General features: G+C 34.9%; 1 protein-coding gene across 1 annotated transcript in view; it reads right to left on the bottom strand.

Moving 5' to 3' along the window:
* Window positions 1-2,396: 2,396 nt before the first annotated feature.
* The window catches only part of JMY (junction mediating and regulatory protein, p53 cofactor), an 81,258-nt gene continuing 60,491 nt past the window's right edge, over window positions 2,397-23,163 (bottom strand). The window contains exons 5-11 of the mRNA XM_011377333.2: window positions 20,693-20,858; window positions 20,342-20,529; window positions 18,907-18,993; window positions 13,682-13,777; window positions 11,916-12,516; window positions 10,560-10,867; window positions 2,397-7,088 (exon numbers count right to left, since the gene is read on the bottom strand). Of these exons, the coding sequence (XP_011375635.1) occupies window positions 10,563-10,867; window positions 11,916-12,516; window positions 13,682-13,777; window positions 18,907-18,993; window positions 20,342-20,529; window positions 20,693-20,858 (1,443 nt within the window). The 3' untranslated portion in view covers window positions 2,397-7,088; window positions 10,560-10,562. The remainder of the gene's footprint in view (window positions 7,089-10,559; window positions 10,868-11,915; window positions 12,517-13,681; window positions 13,778-18,906; window positions 18,994-20,341; window positions 20,530-20,692; window positions 20,859-23,163) is intronic.

The raw sequence follows: 23,163 nt of genomic DNA, 5'->3' as shown, positions 1-23,163 counted from the left end.
GTCTACTGAATAAACTGTAAGGTTTGGCCATTGGAATTAGTAACAGGGAGGAATTTAGATTGAAAAGATGCCCAGTGGCCCGAGTGTATGGAGACAGTCACAGCAACAGCCAAGAGCAAATGAAGGAGGCAGGAGGGAGAGAGGAGGAAGAGGAGGCTGCCGTGATTACAGGGTGGACCCATATGAACTCAGTAGGAAGGTCATCAGTCTATTAGCAGTTAAGCAGTTGACAGCCCGGTTTAGAGAAAGATAAAAGTACACAACTGGTGAGCAAGAGCACTTGTGAATGAGCAAGATTATTAGTGGAGAGATCTGGAAAAAAAACTTACAGTGAAGAACAAAGTTTCTGGTGCAACAAAGTTGTGGGGTCTCTGTGGAAAGGGTATAACTGGGAAGGGGGACAGAGTGCTTGAGAAATGCAGTTAAACATCATTATCAATCAGTAGCTGTCAGAATGTAATAGAATATAGGAATTTTTGCACCAAAGAATTCTGAACCTCTTCCAAAGAGCTTCCTGTATGTAGCAAAGAATTCATGAAGTTTCCAACCAGCTTAAAAGAACTCAGCAGGGTCAGGATGAATGACAGAGTCACAAAGGAGTAAGGAATTTCTAGTCAGGCCTAGATTTTCAGGAGAGGTTTTGACTTTAGTAAAGATGGTTAATCCAACAGTGAAGTCACTAAGTAAGGCCATCCCAAGCCAACTGCACCATGATTTTCATAAGGGTGAACTAGATACTAGGAGTCTTCTGAAATACTATGTTGAGAGTTGTATTAATCTAAGTTTATTTCAAGAGGCAGAAGGTAACATTCTAACACTTGGGCTAAAGCTCTTCTATTAAGTCCACTTTCATGAAAAAACCATCTAGTAATCAAGGGCCCTTGGTTACCTGCAGATATGTTTGTGGCAGAAATACATGGAAGGAAGGCCCTTCCTTGGAGAAACTTCTCACTAAAATCCTGGCTCTAGAAAAAAGTCCCAAAGTTCTTCCTGTTCAGCCCATCATTTTATAAATGAGGTCTTGGAAAAAAAAGCGGGGCTTGGCAGCATCTGGAACCTATGTCCCTTAAAGCAGGGGTCCCCAACCCCCAGGCTGCACCAGTACCGTCTGTGACGTGTTAGGAACCGGGCTGCATCTGTATTTGCAGCCGCTCCCCAGTGCTAGCATCACCACCTCAGCTCCACCTCGGATCATCAGGCATTAGATTCTCATAGGAATACTGGTCCCTGGTGCCAAAATGGTTGGGGATTGCTGCCTTAAAGGATGCCCGCCTTTAGACGTGTGCCTCTTGTCTGTTGGGGGCTTCAAGTAAGCACTGGGTAATGGTATCCACTGTAACTAGTTAAGCTAGTCCTATGTTTAAGTGTAAATAATCTTCTCTTATTAAAATCACAAATTGACTGTTAAAATGAAAAGCATTTAAAGACCTTCTAATTTTGGAAGTCAGTATTCCTCAACTATGGGGACAGTTACACAGGTGACATGAATAAGGCTGTTACCACCACAAATAAAGCTGCCATTAAATTATTTCATTACAGACAGTGGTTGGGAAGAGCAAGAAAATACAGGGGTGCATAGCCTCTGAATCCTGTTCTATATAAAAAGTACACAACTTGCCATGTTCCTTCTATTTGAAATGGAGTTACAGTACCTACAACCAATGTTAAACAAACAAAATGAGACTAACTCAATAAATATATTTTATTAAAGAAAAAAAAGGAATATTGTTAAGCACCAAAACTGTATGTTGTTACATTGCATGTACAAGAGAAAGGTGATTGCAATACTTGGTGTACAAGTACTTAACTCTGAAGTCATGAGTGTAAAAAACATGAAATACAAAGCAATACAACACTTATGATGCAGAAAAGTTGCACTAAAGAGCAAAAGGCAACAGTCAAAACAATTATTGGAAATTTCAGAGTATTGCTATAAATGCTTGCTTAGTTTTTTCTTTGTACTTTTAATACTTTAGAATGTTAACTGAGGATGTTTAAGTATTGTAAATTTATAAGAGTTGGCATTTACAATACACTGTGCACATTGCCCAGGTAATGTAACAGTGTTAAAGCAATCCTTAAAAGCCAAGCACAGTGTGCTAGTGTTTTGCTTCTACCATTATAATATTGCACAAAGCTAGTAAATGGTGAATTGGTTTGCCATTAAAATTTTCATTTAATCGGAAAGGCTAAAAACATGTCAGTTTTATTAGCCCTGATGGGCTTTACTCATGCAAAATGATCTGTTAGCCTTCGACTTTTCATTAACTATATATTATGGTTTCAGCCTTGGCAAGACATACAGTACAATGAAAAATTCAATGAGACAGTGCGGATGCTGTCCAAGTTGAAGAAGTCAGAAATCACTGCATGAATTGTATTGTCTACTCCTTTTGGTTCACAAATGAAGGGAAAATGCCATCTTGTGATTATGGAGACTTCTTAAAACCAATATAATTAGTATGGGGAAAAGCTAGAATAACTTGTTACACTCTTTGATAGTTAACCATAAAACATGCAAGTTAAAAGAAACCCAAAACTTCCGACGTCGAAACTGAACTCTATAACCAAACACCCATACCTTCTGTACACGTCTAAAAATCATTTAACCTGGTCCTGCCTTAACCCCCCAAACTGAGCTGCTCTTAGTTATACCTGACTTTAAAAAACGTTCCTTTAACCCTCAAAACAAATTGCTTTGAGATTCAGTGTGAAATAACAATGATAAAATATTTAATGTGTCAATCTCAGAGGTATTTTCTATACATGCACCTTACAATGTCATAATAAATGTGTTTGGAGGAGAAACATTTATAAATTTGAAATTCAATCAAATTCGTCAAATACCAAGCTGTACATTTACTATGGGCAAAACAGAAAATTTCAGAGCACATCTTTGAAATAACTCAACAGGCAAACATTTCTCTCTCTCTCTCTCTCTCTCTCTCTCTCTCACCCACCCACCCCCACACACACACAGACACACACAATCCAGAGTCCCTCTCACCTTTAAAAAACCTCTGTTTACATACATGATAGTTTAGGCAGAATATAAACTCATTTCGTAGGAAAAACTTTTAAATTAGACTATATACGATAAAAAATTGCTTCATTTTCAAAGCAATTAAGCAGATATTCTTCTTTAAGTGCTTTAACTATAGAGCACTTTGCAGCAAAGTTCAGAAATACCTACTGAATTGTTCAGTAAAACTAAATAAACTCAACATGCTCCAACAGTAAGGTGCTTCTACTTTCTTAACTCTCTTCCATCTGAAATAAATCTTGCTGGTCAATCCTCTAAGCACAGTTTTTCTCTATGCTAAGCAATAAATGGGGAATAAAATCTGTTTAAAATGCACATTTAACTTTATATTATCATTTAAATTCAGTGCAAGAATTAGGTAAAACTTGTTAAGGTTTCTGCTGCTTTCACTATCAAATGGTTGCATGTTAACAATGAATCTGCCAGTTTTTAAATGTTTTACAGCTGTTCAAAAAGATTTTTTTACAAATAATATGGTAGAGTGTATGAAATTTCAACTCCCTGATAAGGTCTTTAAAAACCCATTAGTACTTTACAGGTTGGTATCTGATGTTACATACATAATAATGAAATTATCAAGGTAAAAAAGAAACCCTGTATTTAGTGAAAGAAAAAACTTTGCTTAGGCTAAAAGTATTGACTTAAATTTATATATACTCAGTGAATGTAATTAAGAATGGAGTCTTAGGAAACGTATAAAATTAAATTGTATTAACTGTATACTGGTCCCATTCCAAACAGAGAGGATGCTGCTCATTAATTTTTGTTCCACTGATAAGAGTTTTAATTTTTAGTGTCTGCTATGACCAAAGTATGCTTTACAATTTAAGACATTTTATGACACAAAGTTGTCATGCCATATGCTACCAAATATTGCTACATAATTCAGCTTTGTAGAAACAAGGATATTTTCCCTCTCATTATAGAATACATTAAAGTGCTGAAATTTTTCTATAGTTTCATTTTTAAAAAGCCCCATATTCCCGCTGTGGAAATACTACACCTGATCAACTATCATAGCTCTAAGAGTCCGTTTGAACATAGATTTGAAAAATGCATTTTATAGAAATGTTTCAGTTCCGCAATGGAGAATTAAGGAATGATTGTTTTTATGCTGCTCACAAACTCAATAAGCCTATAAAATATACATCAAGTAAGCAAGACAATTGTTCATCTTTTAAAAATCCTCTTTAGCCAGGCATTTCCTAATATTGTCACACTGGTTATATACACATAATTTTAGTTGCATTAGGAGAAATATTTAAAATTGACATTCAAGTGAGCAGTAACATTAACCTCAAAACATCCCAAAGTCATCATCTACTGTTTCTTTATTATAAATATACTGCAGTTGAGACTAGATTGATAAATTAACTTCTAAATTGATTCAGCATAAGCAAGCAGCTGTTTGTGGATTCTTAATATGAAAATGATACATTAACAGAAATATAACTGTCAAATATTTTAAACCATATAAATAGTACAGGCAAGTTTGGAACTGGAAATGAGATCATCTATAAGTACCATCATAACTAAATACATACAAATTTAATATTAAGGCCAAAGATCCTCATTTTATTAGGGGCAAGGAAAAAAATTAACCATGGTTACATAATTCCTGCTGGGTTCTAAAAATGCTTTAAAATTAAGATGAGGATTCAACCTGGTCATCTCATTTTGATGGACAAGTGGATTGTTGTTATTTAAAATTTTAATATTATTTCTGAGAACTCTAAAAGGTTGATGACCTACAGTAACATGCAATTTTGTGCAAATAGGAACCTGAATCTCAAAGGGAAGTGATTGTGTTAGAGAAAGTTTATTTAATAGAAGAGAATAAGCACAGCTGACTACTTTAACCTACTCATCTTCAAGTATGAGATAATCTTCATGAAATGCTACTATGGGATGTGCTAAGAGCTATGGAAGCACCCCTACAAGGATCAGAGGAGTCTGTATACCATCCATTATTTGCTAGAGACTTATTACAACGTGGCTCAAGAAGATAGGACCTTTCTATAAGTGAGTCTGTCTTTTAAAGGAATCCCAGCTGTAAAACTAAATGGGTAGCAATTCCCTCTAGACATATGAAAGTTCCAGTGCTTTTGCTGTTAAATACAGATCCTCCTGTATTTTTCAAAATGTCCATGAATGAAAAACAAAACATTTTATAAACAAGCATCCAAAGGCATAAAACTAATACATAATTTTTTAAGGTTTGCAAATTTGCTAAAATTTTTTTCAAATATATTAACAATCAAACCAATCATCCTTTGGGTTAAAAAGCATGCTTCAATGCTTTACTGATGGGATATGGGAAAGAAATCTTCCCCCACTCTCTCTCCAATCAAGGGATGAAGATTCAGTTGATATATCAGATCTGTATTTCTAATTTTCCCAGACAAGATGTGAGAACAGTGCTAGACCAAACCAATGTATTGTGAAAATGCTGTGCAAAAGCTCCTCGTCTTATTAATAAACATATTACCAACATTTAAGAAGAAAGATTGTTTTATATAACCTGTTGCCAGAAATTTTTCTTCATAATTATTTTCAAGGAAATAACATATTAAAGTGACAAAGGCGTGAACATTTTTTTCTATAGGAATACCAATTCACATACGTTGGAGGGCTTTAACTCTTGGACTGCTTTCTGGGTCTAGGCCAGAGAACTGCTTCATAAGAAATAAAAGTTCTTTTTGGTACTTCAGTCATTAACTCCCTTCATATAAAGGCCAAGATCAGTCTTATGCAGAATTACACTTTACAGAGGGCTGTAAACTGGGTCCAACATATCTACCTTCATTCGAGCCCACAACAGGCCAGCCGAGAATTCATAATGACTCCATTCATATAAATGCATCCGTCAGGACTCAATTACAGCAAAATCGGCCCCTAGAGCTACATATATGTTTGAAAATTTAGTGACAATAACAAAGGCTCTCTCCCAAAATTCCACTCAAAGCATGTGAAGATAGTGACATGCCAGCTAAGGAGGCTTTTCTGCCTATTTCCTTCTGCATATTTGTAGAGCACACATTTTTCCACTGTGGAGCATAAAAATAAAAACTTAAATGGTGCATGATAAAAAGACTTAAGATCTGCATCCCTATTACTGAATCCTGATTTTTGATTCTCAATAAGGAAAGTCATGTTGAGTTATAATAATCGAGCAATAGTTCAAACAAAAAGACTAAAAATAATTTGAAGTATTATCAAATTACAAAGTATTGCTTCTCGTAAACAAAGCTGCACATAAAGGTCAAACTATTATAAATTCACAATTATGAAAAGCTATTTAAAAGCATCAAAAACTTACAAAGTGTGAGTGTGTGGTCTTCTAAAAATATGCCATGTTAAATGTATCATGTTGTGGTAAACACATTAATAGATGTATCTCCATAGTTATGTAACTATCCAGATGTTGCTGAACATCTTTATGAAAATTCCTCTGGAGATGAGTAATGTGGAAAATTTCAGTACATTTCCATCCGATTTTCTTTCAATTCCTGTCTTATAGCTATCATGATAAACTTCTTTTTCAGAGTGTTACACTATATAAGCTAATATGGAAGAAGCTCTGTAATTTTCAAGCAAATTACTAGTCAGTGCACTGAAAGATGGATTTCAAAGCAGTCCCAATACAGCTCACAGCAGATCTCTGTCAAACCAGTGTTCTTCCAACTCATAGCGACCCCTAGCTTTACTGGCCACTATAAGTACCTAAGTGGGTAGACAAAAGAGAAAGGTGGTAAAAAAAACCAAACCAAACCAAACCAAACCAAAACAGAGATCTCCTTGAATGCCTTTTCTTCACTGCAGTCAGGAACACTGCACATATAAAACTCATGTTGTAACTACCATCTATTGGAATGACTGGAAAAGTGGTAACTTGCCAATTGTGCTTCCTTTCTTTCACACCACTGAGCCAATACACTTTGGATCTAATGGAATCCAATTGTGAAACCAAGTGCTTAAAATTTTGTTTCCAAAAGAATATGAACCGATCTTCAACTGTAGGTATTTTTTCTTTTTGGTGAGTCACCTGTTTACAAACAAAATAATACAATGTATTAAAAAAAGATGACCTATTAAAGGTAGTATATATGTACGTTCCCTCATACCTTTTGCAATATCCAGGATGAATACTGATATTTTTTCTTCAAAATGACCATTTATACAGATGGTATGCAGGAGATACTTTTTTGAAAAAGGGATATGCTTATATTAAAGCAGTACAAATGAAAACAAAATTTAAATATGGATTTTGATTACTTAAAAGGTTGTATGTTAAATTAACTTTTACTCCTCTTATTCTAACATTTTATGTCAAAACTATATATTAAAAAGGGAAATACAATTTAAGTGTTTGCCTCATAAATTGCCAGTATAATAACTATTAAGTGGCATCTTTAAAATTCACTAGGAAGCAGTTTTTGTTACATTGACATTTAGAGGACAGGATTAATATTGGTCTTTAAGTGGATGCTTTACCCAGGACTTCTTAAAATTCAGAATAGTTGTGTTTGAGATTTAAGAGCTTACTTAGGCACAGAAGCATTTTTATAAAAGACTTACTTGGCAGATAAAAGCTGCCATGCACATGAATAAAGTACTTATTTTATTATAGTTCTGCATTATCTAATACTATAGCTAATGTGGCACTTAAAATGAGCACTTAAAATATTGCTTGTGTGACTGGGAAACTAAATTTTTAATTTGACTTACTCTAAAATCTGAAGCAGTATAAAATATTTGTCCATTAAATACAATTTTGTTGTTTTGCTAGGGCATTTCACTTTCCCCGCCGAATATACAGCATTCCAAGTTGAGATGTGCGATGTTATAATTTACACTAGGCAAGTGTAAGACATATGATGGATTCCAAAGACTCAGGACAAAAAAATGTAAATTACATCATTAATTTTTTTATGTTGGAAAGATGTTGACAGATACTATTTTGGGTATTCATGTAAAATATAGTATTAGTAAAATCAATTTCACCCATTCCTTTTTACTTTTTTAAATATGACTATTATAACTTTTTACATTATCACTGTGGGTCACACTATATTTCTATTGGACAATGTCATTATAATCACTTCATAAGTTCAAGGACCCCACAGGAAATAAATTAGTAACTCAATATAAAGCCTATACAATTATATGTATTTCCTTATGTTTAGAAATACCCTTCAAGGACACTGTTACCTATAGCTACCTCTTGGAAGAGGCAGGATGAGGCACAACAGGGGACCCTTGACTTTTTATTTCATGATGTTTTGAGAAATTAGCTGTTCAAAAAGGTAGGTAATTACATTAATGATTTAAATTCCATAAGAACGAAGTCAATTAATAATAGGAAATACAAATTATAGCCTTTTTAACTATCTGTAGATAAGTTTCTAAAAGTTCAGAGCTTTTAAAAATGATTTCCTAAGACCATACACAAGCAGTAATCTATAGCTCTTTTATTATTGCCTGCTAAATCTGTGGAGATTACAACTAGTCTATGGTTTGCTTCTAGTATAGAATACATTCAGTCTTTTAAAAGTGGCTTTGCAGATATCTGAGCTCATACATTTTTGGAAGTACTTCGTTGCTTCTCTCAACATTATACTACATACATCAGCCAAAAAAAAGTTTCAGAAAATTTTCAAAGTGATATTCATCATGAATATATTCTTAGCATCTGATATAACGCTAAATTAACAGCCAAAAGATATAAATAATGTCCCAGCCACTGGAATATACAAAGTGCTGTTGCAGCGTATATGTGTTAGGCAATCAGGTGGGACGGAAGAAGACAAATAGGGATAGGCTGGCCTGGGCAACTGCTGGCAGGCCATGCACCCTGACTAGGCCACTGTAGGCAACTGTAATAAAAGAACTAAATACTCTTTATGGGAAGGCCCAGCTGTGGGATTAACCAGTCAGTGCTAAAATGGTAGTTTCAAGCATAGGCTTAGCAGCTCACTGAGAAAGAGACAAGGCAATAAATAGCAAATACTGTAATGTGGGAGATAATCTACACACACCCAGTATGGAAAAGACTCCCAGTCAGACCTGAGTCTCTAAGACATACTGAGTAGACACACTGATATATTTACATCCCTCTACGAAGCATAGTATACGTATGTTTAAGCACAAATGGTCTGAAATTATTTTGGGATCCAAAAACATTAACTCATACAAAGTGACTGATAATTAGGGCCTCTATAAAAAAAACAGGGAAAAGGGATACCAATAGCCCAAGACCTGTGGCAGGACAGTGGTACTATGGAATGTTGGCTGAAGCATATTAAAGTTAACCACAACCACTTAACAAGAAGAATGTGATTTTTTTCATCCATTTTGTTAAGCTATTGATCGCAGATGCTGCTGGGGAGGGGTATGGTTGAGAGTGTAGAAGAGGAACATTTTCCTGATGGACCCATGCTCCAAATGACCAGGTAAAATTGCTTTTAGTAATATTTGATATCGAAAATAGTATCTAAGAACATGTAATTAATATAAAAATTAATGACAGTTTATATATTTTTTATATTAAATCTTCAAAATCCAGATGTATTCCTGCATATATACCAGATCTACTTGGTCAGAATCCTTGAGAGTGAAGGCCAGGAATCTGCACTTCTAATAAAGCTTTCCAAGTAATTCTTAAGATCAGGCACATTTAAGAATCACTGTGCTAACAAATAATTTTTTTACTCCTTTACTTACTCCCTCCAGGACTGTGAGTCTTCCCCGCTTTGGTGAATGTTGTGAAGATATATACTATTTAATTTATAGTGTGTGTTATCTTTACTGATTTTATATATTTAGCATAATTTGTACTTTACTTTATAATTAGCTTATTAAGATATACTGGAGTACAACTCTCTATTACTTAGGAGAATGCCAAATGTATAACCAATACCCACAGGGTTACTCATTAAGATATGTACATATATATAATTTTTACATATTTATTATGTTAACTACAATTTTAACTAAATGATGCAGTACCTATGATGAGCCTTAAAATGGTAAATCTTAGATTTAAAGGCTTAGAAAGCTAAATAATCAGACAATACAACAATTTTTCTAGACTTACCTTAGAAAATTCCTTTGTGGGCAGCTAATAAGATATTAAAATTCAACATGCATAATAGTTTGTAATCAAAATACTTCAGTTAGAAAAAGCTTTTTCTGTTTTCGAAAGCTAGAATAAGACTGCCACATTACTAGAATAAGACTATCCTCTTTACTTGGAATATGGCTGTACTGCAGAAATTTTTAATGAGTGAGAGATAAAAAATAGGATTTACATAGCAACGTCTTTGAAAAGTGCTTCTCTATTAAATTTCTATAAGCTACAGAAGTAAAACCTGAAGTTTACAAATTTATGATCCAAGCTATAATTGAGCTGTATAATAAATAATAAACATCAGACTCAATACAATAGAAGAGATCCCATCATCCAATATAAAAGCTGTATTATCGAATGCTACTGAAGAAAGTTAAGACCATTTACTTGTTAGTTCTCCCAGTCTGTGCAAGGCAAAGCCTCTTCTTCATCCTCCGACTCAGGGGATGCTTCTTTGATTCTTCTCAGAGCTTCATGGATACTCCGTGTTAGAGGGTCTGAGTCAGGAAGAAGTGTGAAGGATTCTCTCAAAACCTCCTTTTGTACTTTCTTCAATTTTACCCCCTTTCTTATTTGTGCCAAGATATTATTGTCATCTTCATCAGGAAAAGGAGGCAGAGTTCGCTGTTCGACCTTTTTCAGATGAAAACTACCACGCTTCAAGGAAGCTAGCACCTCATCCATGGGTGAGCTCACTTTAGAGAATGAAAGAGAACAATTAGTTAGGATCACACAATAAGTCAAACTATATAACCTCTAGACTTTAAGACCGTGATAGCCCAGGATACTGGAAATACCATCTAAAAAATGGACCATGATGTGTGGACAGGAGACTGCCAGAGCACATGGGATCCCAATTACGCTTATTAAAAAGAAATCCCAAGACTCAAGTTTCATGTCAGGCATTATTGGTATTCTTATCATTTCCCATGTGAGGTATGGGAACAGACTGGGAGCTGGGAGGTGGTCGTTAGCAATATCCATAATGCAGCAGCCCAATCTAAATTCAGACAGTGACTGGGTTACACTTTTAATTTTTAAAAAATTAAATTTTGGTTCATTATAGTGATTGTGCTTTTTTCTCATTTAGTTATTTTACATATGAAGTTCTACTTGGGTTATAGTAAAAAAAATATTTTTCAGGATGGTTAAATGTAATATACAAAATGTTCTATATAATGTTGTCCTTATGCAAGTTACAGCTCCTTACGAGCCAGGGTTATTTGGTTCTTTTAAAAAATAGCTTTAAGGCATATCTGACATGCGATAAATTGTACATTACTCCTTAATCTTCTTTGCTTCTTTACACAAAGAGTATACCAAAGCCCTCAATAAATAAGCAACCAAATGTTACACTGTTCTGCCAATGTCATCCTAGTGTGATAGTCCTGACCAGATGGCTTACCTTTCTCATGTGAATACCTTTATTTCACAGGTTTAAAATCAGACTTTTAACACAAAAGGAGCCACCTACTATGTAGTACCAAATAGATCAAGTATCACTTCAGAAGCTATATTTTTAAAAACATGCCTAACAGCTAAAGAAGGTACGCATTTCTGTGTCTATACACATTTGTCAATGTGGGTTGGTAAGAATTCTGCATTGCTGTGACCTTGAAAACCTGTTTGCTAATATCCAAAAATAATATGTTTTAAGCTTTGTAAGGTTCTATACAATAAAAAGTCCTTTGATTATGCCTCACTTTATTCAACAGATGACACAAAGATATCTTTTTAACTTACCTCTCCTCCTCTGTAAACCTTCAGCAGTCTTTTTGAGCTTCTTCCTGGCACTGACCAGCTGGCTACTGTCAAACAGGTGTGCTGAAGGGGCACTCGCAGACTTAGGGATCCTCTTCTCATTCCCCTCCATTCTAGACAGACCTTGCTCCAGTGTCTCTGGGTTGTTGTCCCTAGCAAAAGGGAGAGGTGGCGGTGGTGGGGGAGGGGGAGGAGGTGGTGGTGGTGGAGGTGGTGTTGGAGGAAGAGGTGGTGGGAGTGGATCTGTGGTAACAGAACCTGGTTCAAGGTCAATATTATTCAAAAGTGGAAGAGAAACAGTGGGAGGCAGTTCCAAGGTAACACCACTGAGAGGTAATGAAGTGGCTTCAAGTTGTACTAATGAAGTATCTTCAAGTTGTCCAAGGCTTCGGGCTTTTGCTGTCTGTGATGACCCAAGTTTGCCTCTTCCTTCCTCCACCTCTTCACTTTTCTCTTCTACCTGAAGTGTTCCTGGTAGAGAGTCGCACTGGTCCTCACAGGGCACAGGACTGGCGACACCTGTTCCTCTTGCATGAGTCAATCGCAATCTGGTGGATTTAAGTATGACTTGACCAGGGTACCTCTAAAAAAATCAGAAGTTAGCATAACTGGTTAAATTATATTAAAACTTATGAATAAATGACTATTTTCTCCTTCAAGTGTAAAATGTTATTTTGGAGCTTTTGTAATTTTCAGAGAAAATTCTTTAATGAAGTTATACAGAAAACCAGAATACCTTTCAGTTATCACTAAATTCTGTATTATTTATCAAATCCTTTATCAGGGTCTTGTTCCCTTATCCACTTAAGAAGTCAGCTGTTCGAAATTACCAACATTAAAAAAACTCTTTACTAAATAAAATTATGAATTCAAATGGAAAAATAATAATAGTGATGTAAACTAGACAACATAAGTATCAAACATATATGCAGAAAGCCAAGGAACTATTATTAGTTTCTTACATGTTATTTTTAAATGCTTACAGATAAAATTTTTTGGACTACTGATATACAGAACTCTCATTCTACATTTTTACTACAGTAAAAACTATCATTAATTAATTTACTTTACTCAAAGTTTATCCTTGTATTAAGGACCCTGCCCACCCTCTCAACCCTTTTTTACTATAATACTAAGAGGACTTGATCAAAAGCTTACTTTGCCTATAAGAAGATCCCTCACCACAGACAGTGGAAGTAAGGCTCCTTAGTACTTTAACAACCAAAACCATTCAGCTTAAGCACAGTTCCAAGGAAATATTTAGCTAATGTGAATCAGTGTTCAGAGTCGTGGGTTAGCCTGGTAAGAGAACTGCTGAAGCATTTCTCATGTATGTTGATCCACCCTTTAATTCTGCCAGTGGTCATTTCCACAGATTATTAACATAGGTGGATGTATGTGGAATTAATAATAAGTTGATATGTGAAATGGACAGTTGGTTGTGAACTAATTTTATAAAACTCAAGAGGAATCTAAGCTTCCCAGAGGCCTGGACCGTTCCTCTTATACTAAAGTGGTAGGCCGAGGGTCACAAGGATATTAATTTTGGGAATGAGAGGACAGGCAGCCATCCAATCCAAAAATTAATTTAAAAACATAATAAAAAGGACTCCCATGATTATAATTATTTTTTAAATAACAAAGGGAAAACCAAGTATTCTCATACAAAGAAATCGTACAATTGGAGTACGCATGTAGCTCTATATAAAAAGCAATGGAAAATAATAAACTGACCATACTTTTATTACCTGTTTAAAAGTTCGAAGTCTATCCAGTGTTCTCTGTCTTTCTTGGCTAACCCAGGCACTTTTTCGTTCTTCTTCATCATGTAATTTTTCTCTCTTCTGGTAAAAAATTAATAGTAATTCTATTACAGTCTATCCCATTAATGGGAAAAAAGGAAAAGAGTTCTCCCAGTATGTAAACTGGATAACTCCAGAGAATAATGCATTAGATAAAATGTTTTATGAAATGAAGAACTATTAGTTTTTAATAAAAATTATCATTTTAAAATTCAAAATGACAAAAATAATACTCTTTTATATTCTGCATTTGTTCCCAATTCAAGATGTTTGCTCTGTAAAATAAAGTCTTCTGTGAACTAAGAAATGTTTCATCTTTGGAGCTGTGGCTTAAACAATTTTAGTATGAAATACTTGTAGCTGCTGTATTCTGCTAACTCAAATAGTGGACCTTAAAAATAAAATCAGCAACCAGTTGGTCAGTAATTTAGATATTACACATTACATCAACCAATATAACCGGCATAGTAAAAAAGAAAAGTACTTACAGCATTATACATGAATCATTTGGTTTATCATACCTTACAGTTGCCGGTTAATCTGCACAAAAATTTAAAAAATTTCCCATGTTGTTGAATCACCTATAAGCTGTCTAATTAAATCTCATTTGGCAGAACAAATATTAAATAAATGAAAAGGCTTTCTAGATAGGTAGATGGGTTATGGCTTTATTTTTACTTTATTTTAAAAAATTAGAAATGCTTCCCACAAGATCAGATAATTTCATATGGAGGTGATGGTGGTCTCCAGTGTATCATTAACCTGTCTTTCTTCCATTCGTCTGCTGTCCTTTTCCAATTCAATCCTCCATTATTCTCTTATTCTATTACCTCTCTCTTCTTCCCCACCAGCTTTGTCCTGGACAATATAATTTCTAATAAGAGTTACTGCTGACATTTGTCTTGGATGATGATAACAAAATCTAAAGGATGGCTTGACTCTTCAGACTAAAAGTGTGTATCGAGTTTCAGGAACTCTCGTGCACAATGATCAACTGACAAAGTTACTACACTAAAATTCTACAATAAAGACTTGTTATGTCTATCTGGGAAGAAAAATCAAGTCTTATAAAGGCGTGTGGGTGGGGGTTACTTTGGGCCTCTGCATTATAACATTCAATGCTACAAGACAGTGTTGGCAGTGTCTCTAAAATTTTGATGGAGAGGAAACTGATAGCATGACCCAACCAAACTGTCCTTTATGTATAAAGGAAACAGACAAGCATTCCCCAACATGCCAGAACTCAGAAAATACAGCAACCACGAAACTTTCCTGAAAGAGTATCTTAATGAAATCTAACCAACTCCAAGATGAATCAAAATAAACTTAGAAAAAGAGAAGCTGTGGCAGGGAGTACTTACTGGATGGTAACAAAAGGTAACCCAAAGTGGGTTTCTGTTAACTTTATTAGTCTGGGTACTGGTTATATAGTTATGTTCACCTTGTGAAAATTCTTCAAGTTATATACTTATGAGGTATATACTTCTTTATATGTACATTATGTATGTATTATGTTTCAAAACAATAAAAAGTTTTCATAACAAAGTATTGTTTTAAGAAAATGAGAACAATGATTGTGCAGGGCACATACCAGAGCACAGAGGAAGTAGTATTAAAAGAAGCCATCGTGAGCAAAATAATCAAAAAAGGTCTGATCAGTTTCCATAAACTACAGCTTAAAAGTATTCCATGGTACTGGTACTTTATTGAAATGAAACCCATGATTTATGAGTATGGTTACATAAAACAAGAATGCATTTTTTAATGGGGAGAACTGACTTGTTTCCTGACTACCATTTCCTTCCCTTACCCAGTTTGTCTCTGAGCTTAAAAAAACAAAGTAATATGCAAGTAATTTTATATATTTTAAACTATTCTGTTTTAGAGCTTACTATTAAATAGTATACTACCTTAGTCTTACATATTTAATTTGCAAAAATATCTAGAAGAAATTTTTGAAACAATAAGGCTAAAATCTAGGGGTTTATATTTTAAACAATCTACCACCCAAAAGATTTTGATAACGGTGATTTAAAACTAACTTTGAAAAACAATGATTTAAGTCAACTTTCATTTCCCTCTATCTATGCATGTTAAAATGACTAGATGGTTAATGGATTCATTCTTCCACAATGAAGTATTCCACCTAAAGTTGGTATTAGGCAAATAACATTATGCAGATGATATTTATCTTTGAGATTCCTCCAAATATCAATTTCTTCATTTTTACTTTTCTTTTACCCTATACAACTCTTTGAGAAAGAATTTGCTATTCATTCTAAAAAGTTATTTAGTTACTCCATCCACCAAAGTATTGGCATTTCATCAGAAGTCAAAATATTCATGTAATAAGGAACAAATTCTAAGTGTGGAACCTCAATAACAAGCTGACAGTGCAGGTACTGATGGTGACAGTAAGGGGCACTCTCATACACCTGCTGTGCTGGTCCCTTTGTCTAAACTTTCTTACAAAGCTGTTTTTGATCCATGAAAATAGTAATGAAAAATAAAAGTACAATGATTAATTTTGCTATTTCTACACTCTTAAGAGAAAGGTGAATCATACAGTTAACGGGTAGTTCAGCTACTTTTATATGTTTAAAATCAAGAATAAGGGGCTTTAGTATAACATGTACCAAAATGAGCTTAAGTGATAATACTGACAAATTTTAGCCCTTTGGCCTTTAGTGTGACACTAAAGAAAAAAAATTTAAGTAAGCATATATAGTAATATAGTCATGTCAGCATTTCTACTATTTAATGAAATACAAATCACTGGTGTTAACTAACCTAAGACATGTGTCTGAAAAGACTACTATCAGGATAATATACTGCAGGCATGATGAGGTACAGTAATACTGGGAATAGAAGATTTTTAATGTGATTTTTTAAAAACCGGACTAATGGTCTCGGCATAGTGTAATTAGAAGGGAACGTCTTCAACTTTATAAACAACATTTACGAAAAACCCTACAGCTAATATCGTTCTACTGGTGAAATCTAGAAGCTTGTTAAGATCAAGAAAGACAAAGATGTCCTCTCTAAGCACTCCTTTTCAACATCTTATTGGAAGTCTTACCTAATGCAACAGGACAAGAAAAGCAAATAAAAGGTATACAAATTGGGACAGAAAAAAATAAAACTGTATTTGCAGATGCTGATTGTCTATATAGAAAATTTGAAAGAACCAACAAAAAAAGAAAACTCCTGGGACTAATAAGCTATTACAGCAAAGTTGCAGGATACAAGGCTGACATGTAAAAGCCAACAACTGTCTAATGTACCAGCATCAACAACTGGAGTTTGATATTGAAAACTATATACATTACCACTTCAATACTATTTACATTAGCATGGGGGGGGTGAGATCAATAGATTTAGGTACAAATCTAATATGTACAAGATCTACTGAAGCAAACTATAAAACTCATAAATCAAAGAACTAAATATATGGAGATTAATTTCTTGCTCATGGATAGAAAGACTCAATATTGTTAAGGTTTCAATTATTCCCAATTTGATCTATAGATTCAATGCAATCTTAATCAAAAATCCTAGCTGCTTACTTTATGGTTATTGACAAGCTGATCCTAAAGCTTCTTCAGAGAGACAGAAGACCTAGATCAGTGAAACAAAATACAGAACTCAAAAATAGACCCACATAAATATAATCAACTGATCTTTAACAAAGGAGCAAAGGCAATTCAATAGAGTAGACAGTTATAAAAAAAAGTTTTGCTACAGACCTGCAACCTTTATAGTAACTCAAATAGTAACTCAAAATGGATCACAGACCTAAAGGTAAAATGCAAAACTATACAGCTCCTAGAATATAAGATAGGAGGAAATATAAATGACATTAGGTTTAGTGATGACTTTTTAGATACAACAACAAAGATACAGCCCATGAAAGAAAGGCTGGTAAGCTGGACTTCATTAAAATTAAAAACTTCTGCCCTGTGAGAAAGACTGTCAAGAGAATGAAAGGACAAGGCACAGATTGGAAGACATTTGCAGAAGACATATATGATAAAGGACGATTACAGAGCACATGCAAAGAATTCTTAAAACTCAACAATAAGCAAACAACTCAGTTAAAAAAAATGAGCAAAAACTCTGAAGAGACACCTCACCAAAGAAGATATACAGATGGCAAATAAACATTATGAAAAGATGCTCAACATTATATGTCATTAGGAAACTGCAAACTAAAACAACCATGAGATATCACTACACATCTATCAGAATGGCTAAAATCTGAAACACTGATAACACCAAATGCTGGTGAGGATGCAGAGCTACAGGAACTCTCATTCACTGTTAGTGGGAATGCAAAATGGAACAGTCACTTTGGAAGACACTTAGTAAATGTCCTACAAAAAAAAAAAAAAAATTAAACATTCTAACTATACGATCCAGCAATGCACTCCTTGGTATTTACCCCAAAGAGTTGAAAACTTATGTACACACAAAAGATTGTTTGGTGTTTACTGCAGCTTTATTCATAATTGCCCAAACTTGTAGGTAACCAACATGTCCCTTCAGTAAGTGAATGAACTTACTGTCGTACATCCAAGCAATGGATTATTCAGTGCTAAAAAGAAATGAGCTATCAAGCCATGAAAAGACATGGAAAAACCTTAAATGCATACCAGTAAGTTAAATAAGCCAATCTAAAAAGGGTACGTACTGTGTAATTCCAATTAAACATTATGGAAAAGGCAAAACTATGGAGACAGTAAAAAGATCAGTGGTTGCTAGAGGTTTGGGTAGAGAGGGATGAATAGGTAGAGCACAGAGGATTTTTAGGGCAGTGAAAATATTATAATACTATTAATGGTGGATTCATGTCATTATACATGTCAAAACCAATAGAATGTATACTCCAAGAATGAACTCTAATGTAAGCTATGGGCTTTGAGTGATGATGTGTTAATGTTGGTTCACTGTAACAAATGTACCCCTCTTGTGTGAGATTTTGCTAATAGGAGAAGTTATGCATGTGTGTGCTTTTTGCCTAGAACGTCTCTAAGTTATAAGTACGTGTACATACACAGTGAACTATTGCTAACATCTACATATAATATCTTCTTATTCTTTACAGATTTTATTCATGTTGATAAATGTAAAAATCAAACTTTTGTTCTAAGTCTCCAAGAGTCCAAACTTACTAGTTGTAGTGTATGATGGGTTCTATATTCCTCTTCACTCTGAAGGCGCTGCTGGAATTTTTCATTGTGTTTTGCAATACAAATTTCCTATAAATACATAAAATATGTTTTAATATATGTGAAATCTAAAAGAGCCAAAACACCATACACCAGGGTTTACTTGATAAATTTTAATCTTAACATAGCAAAATACCAAGCAAATGGCCTCTGGTTTCTCATTAGAAGTATGAAGCAACATAAGCCAAATAATCAGGATCTTAAAAAGACTCTTCTATCAAACTATTAAAGCTTCTCTAGAACTCTTGATTTCTCTTTTTTAGAGCAGGAGAGATGGGGGCAAGGCAGAGTAGAAGGATGGTGTCCTTACATAATCTCAAAGGTCTCTTTCACAGTTCCAAAATCTGTGGTCAAAAGATTCTAAGTCTTACTGTACTCTTTAAATTATTCTGGGTAAAAAGGGACATACAACTCTTGGCTTAAGGTCTGTATCCTGTGATGAGTTAAAAAACATGACTTTGCTTGGACTGGTTTAAACAATATCATGAAATCTGAATCTTCTGGTCATTGACTTCAGAACAAAAAGAGACCATAAAGACCAGAAATTAGGAATTATAAAGAAAATATAGGTATGCTTTTTTTAATCATATAAAAATAAGAACACAATATAAAATAGGAGATATGTGCTTCTTTACAAAACAATGCACTATCATCTGGCAACTTTTTAGTGGCGCATGCTAAGTCTTAATTTTCCCTGGGTTCTTTTGACAAGTCCTCCAGCTAAAAGGGTTTACATTAGTTTCCAATATTCTCAAAGTTTACCAAAAGATTAACTCTTCTAACCAGAGAAAGGCATTTAAGAAATGACCTTTTAAACCAATAAAGCAACTGTTTATATCATATTTTTTACAATACTGGGTTGAAGTCGGTTGCCTAACAAGAGATTCTTGAAATGAACCAGTCCAGGTCAGTCTCCAGGGGAAAATAAAGGCAGCATTATATAGTGACATGATATAGTGCTATAATGACTCAGGCTTCTAAGTCACACAGACCTAGTATAGAATCCTAATGTTGCCCTATACTAACTGCTTTTCCTTGGGTCATTTAACTACTGAACACCTATGTTACTTTAGTTATAAAATGAAGATACAGGTTCACTATCCCTTATCAGGAACAGAGATTAGTCGTGTTTTGAAATTAAATTTCTTCCCAGATTTCAGAAAGGTGATAATGTTACATATACCATATAATTACCCAGTAACTCCAGCAGGATCTAAAGATACACCCCATAAGAACTCTTACTTTGCTTTAAAAGGTATGCAAGTGTTAGTGACAAACTGGGTTAGAATTATTAGCTATGGATCAAAGATTAGGTAATACGTAAAAGCAAGATTTAAAATTACAGCTATATATTCAATAAATTCTTAATGTATTATGCCTTTTTATTTCTGAGGTAGGCTTTCTTGGCTGAAACCCGTCCACGTCTTGCTTCTAGCTGGCGTGCTTTCTGCTGAAGTTTCTGTAGCTCTTCCCTCTGTAAATGCAATGACGCTGCCATCTCTTCCTTCTCCAGCATGGCCTCCATGCTTTCATAAGTGTCATAATACACCACTTCATCTCTCTTTTCTGTTATAGAATAGCAACAAGGGGTAGTTGTTAAGAGCATGGGCTGCAAAGACAGAACAGGGTTCTAATCCACTTAATTGGCTCTGTAACCTCAGGCAAAGCCATTACATCTTATAAAGTATTCAATCTTTTGTGGACTTATGTGGTTAAATGTACACCATACCTGATATAAGTCTTTTGATGCTTTCCAGTTGTGCTGTCAATAGTAACTCTTCACACTTCAAGATTTCAAACTGTACTTCATACAACTGAAGTTGCAGATCATAATAATCAGCTTCTAACTGATCCAACTGAGCTATGGCTTCTGTACCACCCTGCAAACTCTGCATCTGCATTGAAAATAAAAATAAGAACACTTCTGGTTGGAGGGGACAAGACAGTGAATTCTTATTGCTACAAAATAATCCCTTCTGGCTGGTGAGTTAGGTGAAATATGTTAGCATATAAAGAGAGTATGTTCTAAACAAGATTCCAGCCTTTCCTTTACATTCTAGATATCTATAGTCTTACCTAATGATTCTATTCTTCTTAGTATATAATTTCAAAATTCTTTAACAAAAATTTTGAACTGTGAAGCAATAGTTAGGCTATGGTCTAAATGTGCAACAATATACATTTAAAAATAATCAGATGAATTAAATACAGTGCTGTTTAATAAATGTTGTAAACATTTTTAAAATAAGTATTTAATAAACTAAGTTATAAGTCAGTGGTCCTGCTGTATTAGGTAATATGTTATGAGTGACAATAACACACAATATATATAGAACAAACCCCAAATGGGTTTAATTATAGTGGTTCGTGGAGGGGAATGTCGACAAAATGAAATTCTGCTGTTTTTGTCCAAAGTCATAAAAGAAGAACCTAGGAGTGATTTCTTTTCTGAAACTCCCAGTCTTACTTTAAATTATAAGCATCCCTTTACATACTATCTTGGAGCTCTTGTCCAGCTCTGGAGACCACAGCTCCAGGATGCATCTTCCTCTGTTATCTGCACCCATACTTTCTATGAGCACAGCATACAAAGAGGTAAAATACTTGATGTTAGAAGGCTTTATTCTCTAAGTGGGGAATTATAATCAGTAAAATCTTAGTGTGAATCAGTCTACAAACCATCTAAGATCAGTTCTCCAGTGATACTGTTCACTGTCTGGTCCAGGCTATTAGTTCTCTGACCATTTATCTGCCACATTCATGACACTGTGCTAAGGCTCCCCTCTAGCATTCTCCTGTTTGATTCTTTGGCTAAGAAAGGAAATTCAAAGTGCCTTGCTGACATAGTTTTACATTGTCAGCTACCTCAACTGCAAGTAGAACAATATTCTGATCCCTGCCCAGGGCCCATGTACCTTAAAAACACTTGAGATGCACAGTGATACCAGAATACAACAAATATATCAAACTGAAAAAGGAAGGGGGTATTCTCTTACAGTAAGTGACCTCGCCCCCAATTTTCTGGTTTAGTGAGTTCTATTCATAGTAAGGGAGTCCAAAGGTGGATTTGCAATGGCTAGGTTCAGAAGGACAAAACCTTATCAGAGGCAAAGGTGCACACAAGGGATCTGTTAAATCCCAACCTCTGAAAGAACAAATAATAGGGTAGTGGTGGGCCCCAGGAAAAGTTAAAGGGCTGTAGTACCAGGGCAGAGAGGACTTTTATGGAATAAACTGAGGAGAAAGGGAGAAATGTCAGGGAAGTCTGAGAGAGCAAAGCAGTGCTCTCGGGTTTATCTAAACTTCAACGCAGAGGCGAAATCCTTAGTGAAAAGCATGGAGAGATATGGGAAGGCTACACTGTTCCGAATCTCTTCCCTATAACATCTGAAGTTTCCAGACTGATTTTTTTTTCCTGGTACCTAACTCAGCTGACAGCCACAGAACTAAGGGAATGGGAATCCAGAGTGGAAGGAGAACCAATTCCAGACAATGGAGCCATGGAGAGAAGGTAGGTACCACAGATGGCACATCTTTGTTATACTTGGGGGTAGTACTTCCCTGGACAAGAAGGAAGCCTAGAAAGTAGGTTAAGTGCTCAAAAAAGTAGACAATCAAGTGCCATTAAAAACTCTGCTACCTTGAAATTTTACTCAGCTCAACTTTCACCCTTCTAAATAAACACTTTTGATATCAGGATATCAAGACCCCAACCCCAACCAAACTGTGACTTCCAAAGTAACCCAGGTAATATCAGCAATGTTGGAACTAGACCCAATTCTCCCAATTCCTTCCAAAGATAGTTTTCCTACTAGGCAAAAGCAGAGGGCACCATTCTAATACATACAGAAAAGTAAATCTAGCAAGGAAATGAAGTACCAGTCGACGTCCATATGTCCACATAAGTACATCACGCACTACTGACCACACAGATGATCCTTTCCTCCGTGCACAATGTAGTAGTTTTCATGTGTACCTATCTTGACTGACTATATCGTGAAAAAAGATATAAAGCAATTTATATAAACTAATGATGTTTTTGTCTTGCCTTTCACCCTACTGTGCTAGAAAACCCCATGACACATGAGGGGCTATGAAAAACAGCTTTCAGAGTATCTGTGGGTTGAGCCAATCATTCAACAAATATTCACTGAGCATCCACCACTGTGTGACTTACAGAGAATATAGCAGTAGACAAGA

The sequence above is a fragment of the Pteropus vampyrus genome, unplaced genomic scaffold (assembly GCF_000151845.1).
Source record: "Pteropus vampyrus isolate Shadow unplaced genomic scaffold, Pvam_2.0 Scaffold11, whole genome shotgun sequence".
Lineage (NCBI taxonomy): Eukaryota > Metazoa > Chordata > Mammalia > Chiroptera > Pteropodidae > Pteropus > Pteropus vampyrus.
This window is presented reverse-complemented; position numbering and strand designations above follow the sequence as displayed.